This window comes from Bos indicus, chromosome 21, assembly GCF_029378745.1.
Source record: "Bos indicus isolate NIAB-ARS_2022 breed Sahiwal x Tharparkar chromosome 21, NIAB-ARS_B.indTharparkar_mat_pri_1.0, whole genome shotgun sequence".
NCBI lineage: Eukaryota > Metazoa > Chordata > Mammalia > Artiodactyla > Bovidae > Bos > Bos indicus.
Genome location: NC_091780.1, coordinates 28,743,166 through 28,764,011, shown reverse-complemented (window position 1 = coordinate 28,764,011; position 20,846 = coordinate 28,743,166). Strand labels below are relative to the sequence as shown.

General features: G+C 43.8%; 1 protein-coding gene across 8 annotated transcripts in view; it reads left to right on the top strand.

Moving 5' to 3' along the window:
- TJP1 (tight junction protein 1) overlaps positions 1-20,846 on the top strand; it is a 259,464-nt gene that overhangs the window by 202,547 nt on the left and 36,071 nt on the right. For all 8 annotated transcript variants that reach the window (XM_070775278.1, XM_070775275.1, XM_070775274.1 and 5 more), the window contains 4 exons: positions 9,395-9,671; positions 12,798-12,901; positions 13,485-13,653; positions 13,856-14,003. In XM_070775278.1, the coding sequence (XP_070631379.1) occupies positions 9,395-9,671; positions 12,798-12,901; positions 13,485-13,653; positions 13,856-14,003 (698 nt within the window). The remainder of the gene's footprint in view (positions 1-9,394; positions 9,672-12,797; positions 12,902-13,484; positions 13,654-13,855; positions 14,004-20,846) is intronic.

Sequence of the window (20,846 nt, the reverse complement as noted above, 5' to 3'; positions counted from 1 at the left end):
TCCAGCCATCTCATCCTCTGTCGTCCCCTTTTCCTCCTGCCCCCAATCCCTCTCAGCATCAGAGTCTTTTCCAATGAGTCAACTCTTCGCATGAGGTGGGCCAAAGTACTGGAGTTTCAGCTTTAGCATCATTCCTTCCAAAGAAGTCCCAGGGTTGATCTCCTTTAGAATGGACTGGTTGGATATTGCAGTCCAAGGGACTCTCAGGAGTCTTCTCCAACACCACAGTTCAAAAGCATCAATTCTTCAGCGCTCAGCTTTCAGTAACTGGCCTCAAATCACAGTTAAAACTAGGCAGTTGTGACAGAGAATGGATTTAATGTTAAAATCCTACTTTAAAAAAATTACATCTACATAGAGACTTTCCTGGCTGTTCAGTGGTTAGGACTCTGTGCTTTCACTGCAGGGCATGGGTTCAGTCCCTGGTCTGAGAACTAGGTGCCTGCACGCATGTGGCCAAAAAAATATATACATATACATGTATATTTCTACATAGAGGAGCACCTTAGCCACTTGGCTACCCTTTTCTTTTTCATTTAAACTCTGAAATGCCTGATTGAGGTTCTGTGAGGCCTTGGCTCCTGTGTATGGAGCAGAAGGCAGAGACTGTCCTGCCCTGTCCCTTGAGAACCTTCTGCTTTGCAGCAGATTGGCTGAACCACAGTGGACCCAGCAGAGTGGAGAGAGCAGCAATGAGGAGGCCTGCCTTGGTATGACCTCTGGGAGCTGTGCTGAGAGCCAGAGGGGTGCTTCCTGAGACTGCCCTCACCCCCAGTCGGAGGCCCTGTCACTGGGTGCAGGCTGCCATGTCCACTGGTATGGACACTCTGCAGCAGTGTCCCTACTTTTCTCATGGCAGCGCTCCCAGTATTCAGTTACCGCATTCCAAATGACAGGCAGCTTCTAATGTGCAGGTGTGTTCAGAATTTTCATTGTAGTTGTGTTTTTACAGCTGTAACTCTGATGTTGTCTTAAAGTGTGGTTCATGTGCAGACTGGCTAGTTGATGGTAGAGTTTTTTCACAGTTTTTATAACAACATGAGATTGTAATGTTTACAGAAGCAAATGGCTAATTTTTATAATTGTTGGTTTTTATAAATTGAGTAAGTGTTCTTTGGTTGAGTTGCTGCATATTCCAGTTGAGTACCTTAGATAAATTGAATTTTTCCTCCTGTACCTGAAGTTATGGGCTTTAGCTCCAACTTCATTCTTCTAGAATATGGAACTGTTTTATTTTTTCATGCAGAATGTTCAGTGTGTATGCCCCACATCAATAATACATCCAGGAAAATTGTTATTTGTACTCCAGACTTTCTCACCATAGCAGTGATTTATAAGAAGCAATGATTTTCTGTTATGTATTTGAAACAGCACATGTACAAAGCAACCCGAGTCCTCCTCTCACTGCTTGTCTGTGTCATTTGGGAAGGTGGAACTCATGTTGGGCAAATATTTTCGCTCTTCAGGGAGAAGCTGTAGAGGGTTGGGTGGAATTCTGTTCAGTCACCAAAGGGTAGTTGTTCAGTTCTGCATCTAAAGAGAGTGGATCATGTCATCTGTTGATGCCAAGTTTTTCATCACTGTTTGAGGATAAAGCCATAGTATCTTACAATGTGGCCTTTCATTGCAAGAACCTCAGATGTGATATATGCTCCCCACCCCTGCCTAGTTCTGAGTAACCGGCTCCTTCCCTCCTGCTTTCTGATCTGCTAGTCTTCCTTCTTCCCTGTTCTCTTACATATTTATGGTTGTCAGTTTATATCTTTCCATTAACTAAAACCCTCCCTGGGTGTTAGGCTCAGTAAATTTCTTTTCCATTGAATTAAAATCTTAGAACTCCTTTGACAATATAACTACCATAAATATGCTTCATTTTGTTTAACAGCAGGTGAAGAGAAGATAGAAAAAGTGTTTATAGTGTACTGAACATGTATAATTTTTACTGAAATTCTGAACATACCAAAAAAAAGCATTATGAAGTGAATGGGCAGAAACTTTCCAGAGATGAGCTATGTGAACGCTCGAGTGTGTGGATGCATGGCTGTGTAGTGTCTCAGTGTATGCACACCTCACTCTTCCTCCCCCGCTTGCTCATGGGCATTTAAGTGTCCAGCTCCCACAGGTATTTTTTTTTTTTTTCCCACAGGTATTTTTTAAAAGTTGTGTTGAGAATTGTTATTTTGTACCTGCTTATTCAGTTCCTTTTCTTGGGAGTGGCTTTTTGGAGTCAGGTGGCATGAATGACTTGAGCTACGTGGGTTGCTGTTTTGCCAGTCAGAGAACCAGTAAGGTTTTGAGAGTCCAGTTTCATCAGCCCTTGACGTCTCTGCCAAGCTGATGGACTAAACTTACATCAAATGAGGAGTCTTATCTTTTTTTTTTTTTGGCCGTGCCTGATCTTCATTGCTGCGCGGGCTTTTCTCTAGTTGGGGTGAGTGGAAGCTACTCGCTAGTTGTGGTGCACAGCTTTCTCATTGCAGTGGCTTCTCTCGTTGTGTCAAATGAGGATTTTTAAATTACAGGTGGATTTGATTATCATGTGGTGTGTATATTTCCCATAATGTTCCTTTGCCTGTTCCTATCCTTTGCTCTTCCATCGTGATGCTGTCACACTAGTGTTTTTATATTAAGGTGATTAGCCTTTGTTGTATATACAGCATACATTGTTTTTCCAATTATTTTTTCAGTGTGTATAAGTTTATGGTATTTTTTGGTTTGTTTTTCTGTCACCTTGTTTCGTCATGGAAATGTTTTCATTTTTATCCGGTCCTATCTGTCAGACTTTTACTTGACTCTGCCTTTGGTGCTTACGGAAGTCTAAGCGTTTGGTGCTTAGCAGAGTTATGAGTGTATATCTTGTGTTTTATTCTGGTACCTATGAAATTTCATTATTTTATTTTATATTTGAATCTTTTATTCAGCTAGGCTGTTTTGAAGTAAGCATTTTCCCCCAATTTTTTTGTCAAAATTTTCACAGTTGGGACTTCCTGGCAGTTCAGTGATTAAGGCTTGTTAGCCTTCCAGTGCAGGGGGTGAGGAAGGGGTCAGTCCTTGGTCAGGGAACTAAGATGCCACATGCCTTGAAGCCATGAAACCAAATCATAAAACAGAAGCAAGACTGTAACAAATTCAGTAAAGATTTTAAAAATGGTCCTCATCAAAAAAAAAAAAAAACCTGAGAAAATATTTGTGTTAAAATCAGGCATGATCAGCAAGCCTTTGTGGGTTTATTCATAGTATAAATGGAGAATCATAGCAGGATTGGATATTTTTCAGTGAGTTAAATACTTACTGGGTGCAAATACTTCTCAGGGAACTTGAATTTCAGCAGGCTCCATGGGGAGGTACACATAATCATCAGCATAATGCACATAACCAGAGATGGAGAGGGCTTCAGGCGCAGATTTCAGAGGAGTGGTGTACACTCAACTCTCCTGGGGGAATGATAGGGAAAGCTTTGAGGACTCCATTGGTTACTTTGTTTTTGTTTGTATTGTGTGTGTGTGTGTGCGCGCGCGCCTGTGCACGCACTATGTAACTTCAGTCCTGTCCAACTCTGTGACCCTATGGACTGTATGTAGCCCACCAGGTTCCTCTGTCCATGGGATTCTCTGAGCATGCATACTAGTGTGAATTGCCATGCCCTCCTCCAGGGGATCTGTCTAACCTACGGTTTGAACCTGCATCTCCTGCATTGCAGGCAGATTCTTTACCCACTGAGCCACCTGGGAAGCCCTGTTGATATCTTGTTATTGTTGTTGTTCAGTTGCTAAGTTGTGTCTGACCTGTTGCTACCCCATGGACTGTAGCCCACTAGGCTTTCCTGTCCTTCACCATCTCCCAGTTTGCTCAAACTTATGTCCATCCAGTCGGTGATGCCATCCAACCATCTCATCCTCTGCCACCCTCTTTTTCTCCTGCCTTCAATCTTTCCCAGCATCACAGTCTTTTCTAGTGAGTCAACTCCTCATATGAGGTAGCAAAATTATTGGAGCTTCAGTATCACTCCTTTCAATAAGTATTAAGGGTTGATTTCCTTTAGGATTGACTGGTTTGATCTCCTTGGTTTCCAAGGGACTCTTAAGAGTCTTCTCCAGTACCACAGTGTAAAGGCATCAGTTCTTCAGTGCTCAGCCTTCTTTATGGTCCAACTTGCACATCCATACGACTACTGGAAAAACCATAGCTTTGACAATATGGACCTTTGTCCGCAAGGTGACATCTCTGCTTTTTAATGATGCTGTCTAGGTTTTCCATAGCTTTTCTTCCAAGGAGCAAACGTTTTTAAATTTCAAGGCTGTAGTCACCATCTACAGTGATTTTGGAGCCCAAGAAAATAAAATCTGTTACTGTTTCCATTTTTCCCCATCTATTTGCCATGAAGTGATGGGACTGGATTCCATGATCTTAGTCTTTTGAATGTTGAGTTTTAAGCCAACTTCCTCACTCTCTTCTTTTTCCTCTCCTCATCAAGAGGCTCTTTAGTTCTTCACTTTGTGTCATTAGGGTGGTGTCATCTGCATATCTGAGGTGGTTGATATTTCTCCCAGCAATCTTGATTCCAGCTTGTGATTCATCCACAAGCTGGATGGATATGATTATACCTTACTAGGGAGCAGTTGACGATCAAAGTGCTAACAGAATAGCTTCTAATACCAAATGTAGGAGATGGAAATAGAGGCAAAACTCAGGAAGGCCGTTAGGGGTGCCTTACAGGAGATGTGGCCGAGAAGGGCTCAGCAGGGCGGTACTGGGAGCAGCAGTGCTGGCGCCTTTCCTGTGTTCAGCACAGGCCTCAGCTGCCTGTCCTTTCCACATGCTAGCATCTTGCTCCTTGCTGACCTTCAGCTTCAATGTTATTCCCTCCGAGAGGCCTTCTCGGATCACTCTTAGTGGTCAAAAGGTATTGTATTAAGTGTGGAGCAGCCCTTTGAATAAAGTTAGTCACAAAAAGAAGAGAAAAGATGATGACTTGGAAATGAGTAGCACATGCATATGCCAGTTAGTAGGCAGAGGACAGGCTGGAGGTAAATAGGGTGGTACCTGGGGCAGGGAGTGGTAAATGATGAGGAAAGGTCATGCAGGAGGGGAGGGATAAGAATAAGCTCTTCTGAAAGGGTGTTGCTCATGAGGAGGAAGGATGGACTTGTCTTTGAGACCAGGAAGGAAGACTAAATAAATGAAATACTGAAAACATGTAGGCGTGGAGGGGATGTGAAGTGACTGATCTCTGCAAATCAGCCCAGATGCATGATGTCTCAGAGAACGGTCTGGGGCAGCCTTGTTAGTCGATTCCACAGAATCTAAGGCAGCTAGAGGTAGATGAGAGGATTGCAGAAGAAATGAAAGGATTCTCTGAAGTAAGATGAATTTGTAGAGGATGATGTCATCATAGAGTGGGGGGGTTCGGCCACCCAGAGGGGACCTAGCACAGGATCAGAGTTTGTCCTCATACACGACAAGCCTTATTGAGACACAGGTGACAGCTAACACTGTGCAAGTTGAAGGGGTGCAGCAGGCTGATGTGGCTTCATGGAATGATGACCATGGTATGTGTAGTAAGCATCCATCACCTCATAGAGATACAAAATTAAAGGAATAGAAAAGATTTTTTTTCTTTGAGGTGAAAACTCTTACAATTTAGTCTTATCAACTTTAATTATATTTGTTATGTTGTCCATGACACCCCTACTACTCATTTATCTTATAAAGGGAAGCTTAACACTTTCTGATTTTCTTCATCCAATCCCCCACCCCCACCACCTCTATAACCACAAGTCTGACCTCTTTTTCTATAAATTTGTTTGTTTTTGGAGTATAATTGACCTACAACACTGTGTTAGTCCCTGTTTAACAACACAGTGATTCTGTATTTCTCTACATTTCAAAGTCACCAAGATAAGTCTAGCTACATTATGTCACTACACAAAGGGATTGCACAGTTACTGTGTTTCCCACACCATACATTTCACACCCATGACCCATTTATTTTGCAACTGAAGTTTGTACCTCTTGGTTTCTCTCTTCTGTTTCTCTCCTCCTCTGGCAACCACCCATTTCTTCACTGTATCTGTAACTCCATCTTTATCTTGTTAGGTTTGTTCATCTGTTTTTTTAGATTCCACATATTATTTCACTTAATATAATGCCCTCCCGGTCCATTCATGTTGTTGCAAATGGCACATTATTTTCATGGCTGAGTAGTATTCGTGTGTGTGTGTGTGTGTGTGTGTGTATCAAATCTTCATCAATTAATCTATTGATGGATACTTGCATTGCCTCTGTTTCTTAGATATTGTAAATAATGCTGCAGTGAACATAGGAGTGCAAATGTCTTCTCTCTTTTCTTACTTTATTTTGGCCTTGTGGCATGTGGGATCTTAGTTACCCGGCCAGGGATTGAACTTGAGCCTCCTGGTGTGGAAGGTGGAGCCCTAACCACTGGACCACCAGGGGGTTTCCATAAACATCTTTTCTGTTCAGTGTTTTGTTTGGATAAATAGGAGTTGAATTTGCTGGATCATATGGTAGTTCTATTTTTAATTTTTTGAGATGGGTTATGCTATTTTCTGTCGTGGCTGCACCAGGTTACATTCCCACTAGCAGACCACGAGTACTTCCCTTTGCTCCACACTCGTGCTAGTTTCTCCCTCATCAACGCTTGTCATTTGCCCTTGTTTTTTTAATAATCGCTATTCTAACAGGTGGGAGGTGATAGCCCATTGTGGTTTTGATTGCCATTTCCCTGAGTGTTAGTAATATTGAGCATGTTTTCGTGTGCCTGTTAGCCATCTATATGTCTTCTTCCAAAAGATGTCTATTCAGATCCTTTGCCCAGTTTTCAATCGAGTTACTGATTTATGTATTTGTTGATACTGAGTTTTGTAAGATTTTGGTATATTTTGGATATTAACCCCTTGTGGGTCATGTCATTTGCAAATGTCTTCTCCCATTTCATCAGCAGCCTTTTCGTTTTGCTGATTGTTAACTTCACTGTGTAAAAGCTTTTCAGTTGGATGTAGTTCCATTTGTTTATTTTTGTTCTTCTTTCCCTTGCCTGAAGAGGCAGATACATGTACTGCCTGTGTTTTCTTCTAGGAGTTTTATGGATTCAGATCTTATATTTAAATCTTATATCCATTTTGAGTTTATTTTTTGTGTGTGGTGTGAAAGAGTAGTCCAGTGGAATCCTTGTACATGTAGATGTCCTGTTTTCCCAGCACCATTTATGGAGGAGGCTATATATTCTTGCCTCCTTTGTCAAGGATGAATCACCCGTGTCAGTCTGGATTCATCTTCTGGGCTTCCTGTTCTGTTCTAGTGATTAATGTGTCAGTTTTGGTGGTAATACCATGCTGTTTTGATGGCTGTAACCATGTAGTGTAGTTTGAGATCTGGACACATGTTGCCTCCAGCTTTATTCTTCATTTTCAGGATTATTTCTGGGTTGGTTGGTTTGTTTTTCTATTCAGTCTTTTGTTTTTCCATACACATTTTAGAGTTACTTGTTCTGTGGAAAATGCCACTGGTATTTTGAGAGGGATTACATTTGGTAAGTAGATTGCTTTGGGTGGTGTGATTGTGTTAACATTAATTCTTCCAGCCCATGAACTTGTAGCTTTCCACGTTTGCCTCTTGTCTTTAGTTTCTTGCATCTGTGTCTTTCTATTTTCCAAATTAGGTCTTTTATCTCCTTAGTTAGATTGTCTCCCAGGAATTTTATTTTCTGATGTAATTTATAAATGGGATTGTTTTCTTAATTTCTCTTTCTGATAGTTTGTTGTTAGTGTATAGAAATGCAACAGATTTCTGTGTATTAGTTTTTTATTCTGCAACTTTGCTGAACTTATTGATGAGCTCTGGTAGTTTATTGGTGGTGTCTTTAGGATTTTCTTTGTGGTATCATGTCATCCTCACACATCAACAGGTTCCTACTTCCTTTCCAGTTTGGATTTCTTTTTCTTGTCTGATTACTGTAGCTAGGACTTCCAGTAGTACTTTGAGTAAAAGAGTGACAGTGGGGATCCTGGTCTTAGAGAAAATGCTCTCAGCTTTACACCACTGAATATGATGTTAGCTGTGAGCTTATATATGACCTTTTTCATGTGAGCTATGTTCCCTCTATATGCACTTAGTTGAGTTTTTTTTTTTTTTCTTTTCAATCATACATGGATGTCAGATTTTATTAAAAAGCTCCATGGCCAGGGGTCCTGGTGTCAGCCTGCTGGTGGGTAGAACTGGGTGGCTGGCTGTGTGGCCAGGGGTCCTGGTGTTGGCCTGCTGGTAGATGGAGTCAGGATCCTGTGTGTCCAGGACTAGTGCCCAGGGTAGCCAGGCTGGTCCTGGGGTCTCTGGCCACAGGGTCCTGAAAGTATAGGGACTGGTGCTGGCCTTCTGGAGCGGCTAGGTCCTGACTTAGCAGGCTCAGGGCTGTGGGGTCCTGGGGCTGCAGAAAATCATTCAAACACCCAAGCCTGACATCTTGTCAAACTTGGGAAGAAGGCTGTTGAAACTAGGAGGGAGTTGATGGATTTAGGAGAATAGGAGGTCATGGAGGAGTCAGAAACAAGATGGACAGGTAAGAGTTTTAGTAGATGATGGTGTCAGAAGTAGAAGACAGGAGTGTTCCCCAAGGAGATCTTGCAGATCTCTGATGAGAGCACGTGTACACAGTGTGGGGAGACAGGGTCCAGGCCAGGGAGTAGGCGGCCCCTTTGTGAGCAGACAGTGCACACAGACCTTGATCTTCCGGAAAGTGAGGGAAAGAAATGGACAGGGAAACTTAATCACCACCAGAGCCAGCCAGGAGAAAAAGCCGAAAGACGTTCATACCTGGACCAGAAGGTACACATTTTGGAGAGAGAATCTGAGAGCAGTTTATATTGATAAAGTATCATGAAGTTATTAGCTCCAGCATACTCGTCCAGTGTTAGTGTGGAGGTGCAGTGAATTTGCCTCTTAGAGTTCCCACAGGACACTTGCGGTCCTTGGTCCTGATGGATTCTGAAGCTTGTAAGGAATGGAGTTGGGCCTGCAGTGGTTTGGTAGCTCTGTGGGATGCTCAGTGGTGTTAAGGGTACAGCACTCCTGCCTTTATTCAGACCACTAGCAGTTACTAGTTCCCCTTTAAGCTTGTGATTATTACACGTAGAAGGTGTTCTGAATTAAATAAAAACTTTATTAGCTCTCGATTCCAATGTGCTTCTTAACCAGATCTTTTACCAGTAAAGCAGGAAAGATAACCAGTATGGAAATGTGTTTCTTAGTAATTGGTTATATTTATCTATTATGTCTGTTATTCATAATTAATATGAGACCAGAAAAATGTGATTTTCCTCTCCGAAGAACTGAAGGTGCATCTGTCAACTCATACTGTCCCCTTTCTTATTTGTAGACCATTCGAAGGAAGAAGAAAGTTCAGATCCCAGTAAATCGTCCTGATCCTGAGCCTGTGTCTGAGAACGAAGAGGACAGTTACGACGAGGAAGCGCATGACCCGAGAAGTGGCCGTGGGGCCCTGGCAAACAGGAGGAGCGAGAAGAGCTGGGGCCGAGATAGGAGTGCCAGTCGGGAGAGGAGTCTGTCCCCGCGGTCTGACAGGCGGTCTGTAGCCTCCAGTCAGCCTGCTAGACCCACCAAAGTCACCCTGGTGAAGTCCCGGAAGAATGAAGGTATTTTCTGCCAATCTAGCCTTTTCACATGAGAATTTTAAGACTGATTTTAATGAGAAGTAAATTTGCTGTCTCTTGACATCTTTGCTCTGTTGTCCTTTGTTATCTTTGTTCTTGTGTCCTTTTGCTTATTAAAAGCACATCCTGTTACTGCAGGCCTCAGGGGTTGTCAGTTTCCTCCTCTTTTTTGTTGTAGCAGATAACATGTCCAGTAGGAGTGTTAGGTTAGCTCTGTGAGTAGGACGTGCCCTGCCGTCCTTGCACCAGTTGCAGCGCAGTGTTGACTTCGTGGTCAGGCTCGGGTTGGGCTGAGTCATGGCTGCATCCGCGTCCCGCAGAGAGCGCTGGCTGGGGAGAGGGGCAGCTTGCTGCCCCAGATGGAGAGCTGGGATGCTACTCTAAGGAAAGGACGCAGCTGTCAAAACTCGGTGGCTGCAGCCTGGCTGCTTGCCCTCAGGTAGTCACAGTCCATACCGGAAGAGTCTGGTGGGCGCCTCGCAGCACTGCTGTGGGTGTGTCTCTCCCACACAGGAAAGCACTGTGTGACAGCTTTGACGAAAAGGCGCAATAGTCTCTCCAGCTTTGCTTTGATTTGCTTTCCCGAAACCTGAAGCATCCCCTCCTCACAGCTCCTGCTCCCTTGTCCACGAACTTCTTAGTCAGACGGTCTGTGTTCAGAAATGCTGCTTCTCGTTCACCACGCACGCTTCAGCCCCCTCTCTGTACCTGCTCCCAGGACTAGTCACTGCCCCCCACTTCAGTATCTGGTGGGTGCTCTGGTATCTGCTCCTGGAACTGGTCACACTGAATCCAGTAGGAATTTCCAGTCTGTATCTTACCTTTTCAGCACCATTTCATAGTTCACCACTCCATTTTTTCATGTTTTCTTTTGGCTTCTGCAATGCTGCGGGTGTCAGGGCTTCCCCCACCTTCTGTAGCCTTGGCAAGCTCATTATATTCATCCTACCTTCCAGTGTTCTGTGAATTTTTTCCTGGGGTGTTGAGGAGCTCTCATGATGGTGCAGCTCCTTCCCCACGCCTGTGTGCACCCCAGGGTCCCGGCTGGCTCAGACCTGTTCACTGAAGCGTCCTCCATGGCCCTCAGACTCAGCACATCTCCAGCAAAACTCCCGTGTCCCTCTTGGAATGTTTCCTCATGTTTCTTACACAGTAGCCCATTGATTGTCCTTCTGCACCTGGTGTCTCAGGCCAGCCACACTCACTGTGGCATGATTACCTGCGCCGCTGTCTGCTCGGCTTCCCTGTGTCTGCTGAGTGTGCAGCCGCCCTGCTGTCCTGCTCCTCCCTTCTCCACCCCCACCCCTCATCCAGGCCACCAGCACCTTCTCTTCTCCCATCGTTGCTGACATGTGATAAACAGTATGTGTTAGTATGTAAAGTTGTGTATATCTGAGGTGTGCAGTGTGATGCTTGAGGTGCATACACACTAGAAAATGATCACTACTGTCAAGTCAACCCACATGGGTTTTGGCGGTGGGGTGGTGGGGCTCACTGAGGAGCACCATACCGCCCTTTCTTAACTGGACTCACTCACCCTTGTGAGCTCGTCCCTGGGGCTCCTGTTGGTTCTGCTCCTTGGGTTACAGGGCCTCTGGGGCGCTGCTGTGCCTGACTCTACCTACACTTAGGCTTCATCAAACTTGCCTCGTCTTCCTTCATGCCTTCTGCTGTGTCTGTTTTTAGCCATTCTGTTTGTGCCACTGCCCGCGCCGCGCCCCCCCCCCCCCCCCCCCCCGCCCCCACCACACAACCTCACTCTTCAGCTTTAGTGGCAGTGTTTCTTAGATGGAGCGTCAGCTTTAGTGTTTGCTTCTCGGGGCCGAGGGGGAGGTGCCCTCTGTGACCCTCCCCTGGCACAGAGTGCTGTACTGCCTGGTCTGAGCTCCACCGAAGCTGGACTGTGGTGACATCCTTTCCCTGCTGCCAGAGCACGGGGCTGCCTCTTGCTGCTTTTCTCTGTAGAGCCTCCCACGTCCTTCATATTTACCAGAGAAATACTTGGGATAAATGATTCTTTCATATACAGGAAATATTTCAGAGTCATCTCTGTATGGGCCATTTATAATTTTTTTTCCCATTTATAATTTTTAAATCCTAAATAAGGACAGTCTTTTAATCAACACTTTATTTCTGAGAGATATGATGACTGTTTCTGAAGCACAGAGTAGACTGTGTAGATTCTGTAAAGTCTTTTTTTTTTTTTTTTTGTCCCAGTTATTTCTGTTTGTCAACACTCTTTGTATATTTACCTTAAGTTAAACTGTAACTTTGATGTAGCTTCTAAAAGCCTGAGTAGCAAGTCTTAGCCCACCTTAAAAATAACACTTATTTCCCTTCTATTTTTCTTGCTCCCAGTTAGATTCCTAACACAACCAGGAGCAATCTTGTTCCTATAGACATTATACTGATTGTATATTGTTCTAATTTTTAAAAAATAGTCCATCGCTCTGCAGGCCCCTGGATGGGTTTTTGGACTCTGCTGGTAATATCTTTAGTTCTGACTGCTCCCCTGCCCACAGGTCCTGTTCCTGCTGCTGCATCCTGGGTGCTCTGCTGGCTGCTGGAAGGACTGGCATCCTTAACTGCTCCCCTCTCTGCTCGGCTCCTTCCAGGCCCTAGTTCTAGTGGCTCGTGCTGATGTTCTGCATATGCCTCTCGGAGTTGGATGGGTTTAGGACCCAAAATCCTCTTCTGTAGGAACTGGGGGAAACAAAAATTGTATACACATGGTAATACAAGTCATCACTAAAATCATTGAGCTTCCCAGGGTATTTGTTTTCAGAATTGTTATCATTAAACTTTCCAAGAACCTGGTGCATCAGCCTGACAGGTCAGAGGGGATGGTCTTCTCTTCAGTCCTCTCTCTCTGCACAGTGAGGGCATGAGTGTCAGTCTGCTGTTGGACCACGGACTTGCCCTGTGCTTTCACACTGATGGTGACAACTTCTGATGACACGAGGAAATGTCTTCTTTGCAGGAAGGCCAATAACTTATTGATTGTACTTAAAAACTTTCTTTATGCAGTGATTATTTGTTTCATACTTTTAAACTCTATTTAAGTGTCTTGGGATTTTACACTAAAGACATTTAAATATATTATTTCAGAATATGGTCTTCGATTGGCCAGCCATATATTTGTGAAGGAAATTTCACAAGATAGTTTGGCAGCAAGAGATGGCAATATTCAAGAAGGCGATGTTGTATTGAAGGTATAGTCATGTTCTTAACATTTTGATGAACTGCAGTAGAAACAAGTTCTAGTGTGACCACATAGCTCCTTTTCATATTTGAATGGATTTTTCCAAGAAGAATTAGAAATCAGTATTTGGGGGACGGTATAGCCTGCCATGACTGTTACTGCATGTCAAGACTGATGCTTTTCTTTGGGCGTTGTGTTGTCCTGGAGAATTAATAGCTCCAGAAGCATATTATTCACTAACAGGAGTTACTTTGTAGACAGATTTGCCTGTTGTTCCACTTTAAGTGGTTTTGATGACTCCTCCAGATGTTACTGAAATGTCAGCTTTATTGGTTTGCTCATAAGTCACAGAAAGTGACCAGGAAGAGGTAGAGGGTGTGATGTGGGCTCCTCTGGCAGAGCAGCTGTGTAGTGAGTGTAGTGAAGGTTTATCATTTCGGGAAGGAGTACTTTGATAGTTTAGGAAAGTGTAAAGGGAATATTTTAGCTCTCAGAGCAAGCCTGGGAGCAGCTGAGATATTGCTGTCCATGTCTAAGTTAATGCTTGTATTTTTGTCATTTAGCTTCAAACTACAGTTTCTTTTCTGTTGCAGATAAATGGTACCGTGACGGAAAACATGTCACTGACAGATGCGAAGACGCTGATCGAGAGGTCTAAGGGCAAGTTAAAGATGGTGGTTCAGAGAGATGAGCGGGCTACCCTGCTGAATGTCCCTGACCTTTCTGACAGCATCCACTCTGCTGACGCCTCCGAGAGGGACGGTGAGTGTGGTTCTGTTTCTAGAGACCCTCAAGGTGATCTGTTGCTTAAAGTGGGAAGGTCGGACATGTTTGAGTTTAAGTTAATGCTTAAATCCACCATTGTATGGGAAATTGTATTTAGTAATTTATTTCCTTTATCATTGGAGTGCCTTATATTTTACTATAATCTTGGGAAAATAAACAGCACCCTTTTGTTTAACAGATATTTCAGAAATCCAGTCACTGGCATCAGACCATTCAGGTCGATCCCACGACCGGCCTCCCCGTCACAGCCGCTCTCGGTCTCCTGACCAGCGGTCCGAGCCTTCTGACCATTCTAGACACTCTCCACAGCAGCCCAGCAGTGGCAGGTAATCACTCTCTGTTGTGTAAAGTAAAACAGTGGTGTGTGTGCTTGATGCATGCTTCTGGTTTTGCTTAGAAATAAAACTAGAAGATAGATTTTCTTTTGATTACTTAAATTTGCTTTGTGTTTCTCCATCAGTTTATGTATTTCTTACCTGGAATAACAGAAGTCAGTCAAAAATGTTTTAGGTATGTGATCCAAATCTTGTCACCACTCACCTCTGTCTTAGTGGCTCAAAACTACTGTAGATAGTATGTAAATGAATGGACATGGCTGTTTTCCAGTAAAACTTTATTTTTAAAAATACAGTTGGCTCTTGGCTGCAGTTTGCTTAGCTACTGCATTAGAAGATGCTAACAAGTTTTAGGACAAATTAAATGTGTATGGTAGTATCTTTTAGTGGAGATTAACCTGGACTTTTGTTTTTCCCTTTAAAGTACACTGTGTGGTATTTATTTACGTCAAAGGGTCTGCCATGCTAGTATTATGTGACTTACCTGAGTTTATGTTCTGAGGGGGTCACATGCACATTTGAGAATCTGAAAAAAAAAGATGATCTTTCTCTCCAGAAAGATGCACATTCACAGATACATGTAGCATTTTATGTAAGATTTCTGGACGTGCTCAGGGCTCTGTTGGCCAACAGTGGACCTAGGTTTTAGCAGCAGTCCACGTGGAGCTCTTCTGTGTGCACTTAGTCAAGTCCAGAGCTGACCAGTTTAAGATTCACTGTGATTGTTTGTGACTGACTTGCATGAAGGTGGTGTTCACCTAAGCCATGAAATCACTAAAATTGCCAAGAGAAACAAGAGATAGAATGCCCAGAAGTGGATACAGTGAGTGTTTCCCAAGGATGCTGAGGAAACAAATGAGAAGTACCTCCCGGAAGAGAGCTTTCCTGAAGACTTTCAGAAATCACCCTGACACAGTTGTTGCACACTGCTGATTTTAGCTATTTGTGAATCTGATTCTTTCTGAATTTCAGATTTTAGATTTATAAATTGTATTAACCCTGATCTTTGTAATTAACATTATAATGATTTTTTAAGGAATATTATAGTACGTTACATGCAAAACTGACTAATAACCGATTACTAATTTTAACTGCTGTACATTAACATCTTAATTCTGAAAATCTTGCTGACATGGCGCATCCCTTACCTGGAAAAGGACGGCTGCCCGCAGCACATACACAGCAATAGAGCTGACACCCAGATGAGTCATGGGGCGTGGTGCAGTCCTAACACAGTTCTCTCTCCTAGAAGCCAGGCTAGCAGCAAGCAGTTTGGACATGATTTTCCTTTAAAAAGAAAGAAAGAAAGACTCATGAAAATTTTGGCCATTTGTATCTATTGTAACCAAATTCTAAACTTTAGATAGGTCTTTTTAGTACCTACATTTTTTTCATTTAGATTTCCTAAATATTTGGCATCTGTAACTTTAAATGTTGAAGAGGGTTAAAAAAATTTTTTTTTAGGTGTCTTCCTATTATATTGGAGTGTTTTACTTCTCTTGAGAGCCTCAAGTATTCTTATAGGTGACACCAGTTATATGAGATCTTTGAAAAGTATAGAATCTTGGGCCTGCTTCTGAGTTCATCTGGGATGGAGGCAGGGAATAATACTTTAAGTTTCTAATATAATAGCATTCTCTTCTGCATGTTACCACATAGCAGATCCTAAGGAGAAGACAGTATTTTGGCTACAGAAGACAAAAAGTCTGCAGATTTATTTTCATGTTTGTGCTGATAATATAATTCCTGAAACTTTAACCTGCCTAAAGGCAGGATGAAAAAATAGTACCAGTTGCTTAAAGGTTTTATTTCCTCCATAAAGTTACTATTAAAATCCAAACAACTGTGCAATTTTAATTTAGAGTGTCCTTGCATTTTGAGAAACACTTTAGATATCAGTTCAGTCACTCAGTCATGTCTGACCTTTGCGACCTCAGGGATTGCAGCACTCCAGGCTTCCCTGTCCATCACCAGCTCCCAGAGTTTGCTCAGACTCATGTCCGTCAGTCAGTGATGACATCCAACCATCTCATCCTCTGTCGGCTTCTTCTCCTCCTGCCTTCAATCTTTCCCAGCATCTTTTCCAACGAGTCTGTTCTTTGCATCTGGTGGCCAAAGTATTGGGAGTTTCAGCTTCAGCATCAGTCCTTCTGATGAAGATTCAGGACAGATTTCCTTTAGGATGGACTGGTTGGATCTCCTTGCAGTCCAAGGGACTCTCAAGAGTCTTATCCAACACTACAGTTCAAAAGCATCATTTCTTCGGTGCTCAGCTGTCTTTATAGTCCAACTCTCACATCCATACATGACTATTGGGAAAACCATAGCTTTGTCTAGACAGACCTTTGTTGGCAAAGTAATGTCTCTGCATTTTAATATGCTGTCTAGGTTGGTCATAACTTTTCTTCCAAGGAGCAAGCGTCTTTTAATTTCATGGTTGCAGTCACCATCTGCAGTGATTTTGGAGCCCCCCAAAATAAAGTCTGACACTGTTTCCCCATCTGTTGGCCATGAAGTGATGGGACCGGATGCCATGATCCTAGTTTTCTGAATGTTGAGTTTTAAGCCAATTTTGTAATTCTCCTCTTTCACTTTCATCAAGAGGCTCTTTAGTTCCTCATTGCTTTCTGACATAATGGTGGTGTCATCTGCATATATGAGATTATTGATATTTCTCTTGGCAGTCTTGATTCCAGCGTGTGTTTCATCCGTCTTTAGATATAGTATGAGAGTAAAATCCTAGTATAAAAAACACCATGGAACGTCCTTGTGTTGTTTAAACAGATGCTTTTGTTTTACAAATGTTATAATTCTGCAGTTTAAAAAGTGATAGAAAAAGACAAGTGAGAAAAGTTTGTTTAGTGTGTAAAACACTACTGCCTCCCGTGGATTTCTGAATATCTCTGTGTTTGTAAGACTGCAGTTACCTGCAGAGAATAGTAACCTTCATTTTGTCAGAAATGGAGCAACCTTCTGTTGTCAGAAGCAACAGAATGCAGTCATCTCTTTGGACTTTGAAGCCAGTTTTCCTGGGTTTGAGCCCCAGCCTGTCATTGGTTACTTGCACCACCTTGAATCCCTCTCTGAGCTTTAGTTTCCTCATTTGATGTAAAGAAGGCATCATACACCACAAAGTTGTGAAAGGTGATTGGAACACCTGGCCCAGATATTAGCGGCTTCCTTTATTACAGTGATTGGTAGTAGGAGCAGTTCATGCTGTAGACTGTCCACATGTGCTTTCCTGTGTGCTCACATTGACCATTTCTAAGACGATTTCCTCATTCCGTAGGCTAGTCATTTAAGCTAAGGATAAAGTCCAGGGTTATGTTGTTGACAAGAGAATTAAAGCCTCTTGGCCTTTAAACAGACTCAAGTGTTTGCCCTTCCTGGAGTAGAGAAAGAAAGGGAAGGTTACTCAAGGGAACAGAAACCTTTAGAGCCTTCCCTTGTGACCTAAGTAGGTTCCTCTGCTGCTGCTGCTAAGTCGCTTCAGTCATGTCCAACTCTGTGCAACCCCGTAGACAGCAGCCCACCAGGCTCCCCTGTCCCTGGGATTCTCCAGGCAAGAACACTGGAGTGGGTTGCCATTTCCTTCTCCGATGAATGAAAGTGAAAAGTGAAAGTGAAGTCGCTCAGTCGTGTCCGACTCTTAGTGACCCCATGGACTGCGGCCCACCGAGGTCCTCCGTCCATGGGATTTTCCAGGCAAGAGTACTGGAGTGGGGTGCCATTGCCTTCTCCAGATTCCTCTACATGACGTTCTTTTCTTAGAGAGCTGAGTTCCGAGCACAGCACACGTGCTCACTTCTTATAATCAGATGAACAGTGTATCCTTGTCGTTGTCTAGAACGGCAGCTGGCAAACTGCAGCTAGTGGGCCAGATCCAGCCTGCTGCCTGGTTTTGCAAATAAAGTTTTGTTGGAACCCATCCTGCAGTGTCATAACTGTGAAAAGTTGGCAGAGAGTGCCTGGCCCACGGAGCCATTTACAGAAAAAGTCTGCCAGTCCCTCCCTGGTCTAGGATGTTAAAATAGTTTTGTTTGTAAATTAAAAAATAATATGTGTGTAGAGAGTGTTAATTGGAGAAGGAAATGGCAACCCACTCCAGTGTTCTTGCCTGGAGAATCCCAGGGACGGGGCAGCCTGGTGGGCTGCCGTCTCTGGGGTCACACAGAGTCGGACACGACTGAAGTGACGCAGCAGCAGCAGCAGAGAGTGTTATTACAGTGATTTTGTTAAATCACTTGATGCTTGTTGCTAGGTTCTGTATATTTTATTCAATGTCGTTCCACTGCCTGCTCTGGACTGAGACTCTGCTCAGGATGGAGCTGGGAGCCTCACTGGGGCACTGCCTCGTTCTGATTGACAGGAATGTCAGTAAGGGGGCTGGCTCATCACTATAGAGTATTCGAGGTGCAGAGGGATACCCTTCCTTCTTAGTTTTTCTTCAGTCATTCCTTACTAAAAGTTGTTCATTTCTTCAGAAATTACACTTGCAGAATGATGGGTCTGTTTTCTTTCTAATTCAGGTGGCTAGGTTACTTTGTTGTCACCATCAAACCAAACGAACGCGCAGGAGGAGAATCTCTGTGCAGACTGATAGGCATCATGAAAGCTGCTTGTCACAGTGAGCAGTACAGGCATTATTTCTTCAAAAGCATACACCACATGTATTTCTAGAAAATGTTGCAGTGTATAAAGAACAGATTTTAAATTGTGAGAGCTTAGCTTGCAGATACAGTCCAGTGAATGTATGGTGGTCATTCCTTGCTCTCTCAGCACGCACAGGGGCAGCTCTCGCTTCTCTGCCTGAGCACCTACCCAGAATCTCCATAGTGCTCACTCTGCCTTGCTCACCCTCTAATCCACTATGCCATGCTGTAATTTTTGAGTTGCTGTCGAGGAGAAACTGCAGTGTGTAATATCTGTGTGTTTTCATATATAACTTAGGGGATTAACTGGTGGGAGCATTCTGAGTTATCAGACTTGATTGCACCTTGGTTTTTCTTCCTCGTATGTGTTAGGGGCCCACCGTGCTGAACTCTGTCAGTGGAGAAGAACTTGGGAGCCTGGTTTAAGTTACTTTCTGAGTTTCTGTTTTTTACTATTAGGGTCGAGATACTCCAGTGGTCGTTCAGTTCAGTCGCTCAGTTGTGTCCAGCTCTTTGCGACCCTTTAAATTGCAGCACGCGAGGCCTCCCTGTCCATCACCAACTCCTGAAGTTCACTCAAACTCAGTGTCCATCGAGTCGGTGATACGACTCATCCTACGAAAGCAACTTTATACTTTCCTTTCAGAAACACTTATCGCATGCAGGTTGGCAAGAACTACATAGTTTAAAATGAAAACAAAAACTAGGTGCCCTTTAAAGACCACTGGTAAGGGCACCTGGTTTTTTGTTTTCATTTTAAACTATGTAGTTCTTGCCAACCTGCATGCGATAAATGTTTCTGAAAGGAAAGTATAAAGTTGCTTTCGTAGGATGAGTCATTTCTTAGGTAACAGGAAATGGGCTTTATAAAAGGATGTTTTATTACAGTGAACATTCAGCCTCAGTTTATTTTCTATATTCAGATTACTTTTAAATAAGATATAACCAGTCCATTGGGAGGTGTTTGAGAGCTAGAAATCAGAAATAAAATTTGAAGAGTTGGTAGTCTGGTATATTTCATCAGGGTCCAAGAAACAGCACAGTTTCAGCAGAACAGGTTTAATATAGAGAGGTTAAATATAACAAGATTGAAGCGACAGAGGATTAGCCAGTAGGAAAGGAAAGAGAACTCTGAAGAATGTGAGGATCACATGTGAGGAGGTTAACAGCAGTGGTGCTGAGGTGGAGCCCGCCCCACGTGCCTGAGGCTCACTATGGGGTGTCGTTGGGTGGGCTTACAGGGAACCTGCCCTCTGAGGGCCCAGGGAGAGCAGTGCTTGAGGACCTGTCTTGTCAGAGACCAAGTGCCTGAGCACCCTCGGAAGTGTCAGAAAGCTGCTGCCGCTGAGCCGCCCTTTCCCAGTATGCACCACCTGGGGCCTGCCTGCCTACTAAGGGGACCCGGAGGAGAAAACCCCTTCCCCTGTCCCTATTTCTCCATGCCCCTCTGATCCAGCTGCCTGCCCTCTGCCTGCACTAAATGGCCCCAGACAGCTGTGACTTCACACCTGAAGTCTTGCTCTTAAAGCCATCTGTTACTGATCTGGTTGAGTGTGTGTGATATCTGCTATTCTCACACAGAGTTGACGGGATAAGACTTAAGGCTCTGTTTCCATTGAGTTTGTTTATGTGACTAAAAACTCTCTCAGAGACTCTGTCTTAACAGTTGTCTTCCACAGAACTTTGGGGCTTCCCAGGTGGCGCTAGTGGTAAAGAACCCGCCTGCCAATGTAGGAGACATAAGATTCTCATCCCTGGATCAGGAAGATCCCCTGGAGTAAGGCATGGCAACCCACTCCAGCATTCTTGCCTGGAGAATCCCATGGACAAAGGAGCCTGGCGGGCTGCACTCCATGGGGTCACAAAGAGTCAGACACGACTGAGCAGCTAACACTTTCAAATACACACTGGAGTTTGATGGCTGAGTACACCAAAAAACAATGGGTGAAGTGAAGTGAAGTCGCTCAGTCGTGTCCAACTCTTTGCCACCCCATGGACTGTAAGCCTACCAGGCTCCTCCGTCCCTGGGATTCTCCAGGCAGGAATACTGGAGTGGGTCGCCATTTCCTTCTCCAGGAGATCTTCTCAACCCAGGGATCGAACCCTGGTCTCCATCGAACCCTGGTCTCCCATATTGCAGGCACTGCGCTTTACCATCTGAGCCACCAGGGAAGCTCCTAAT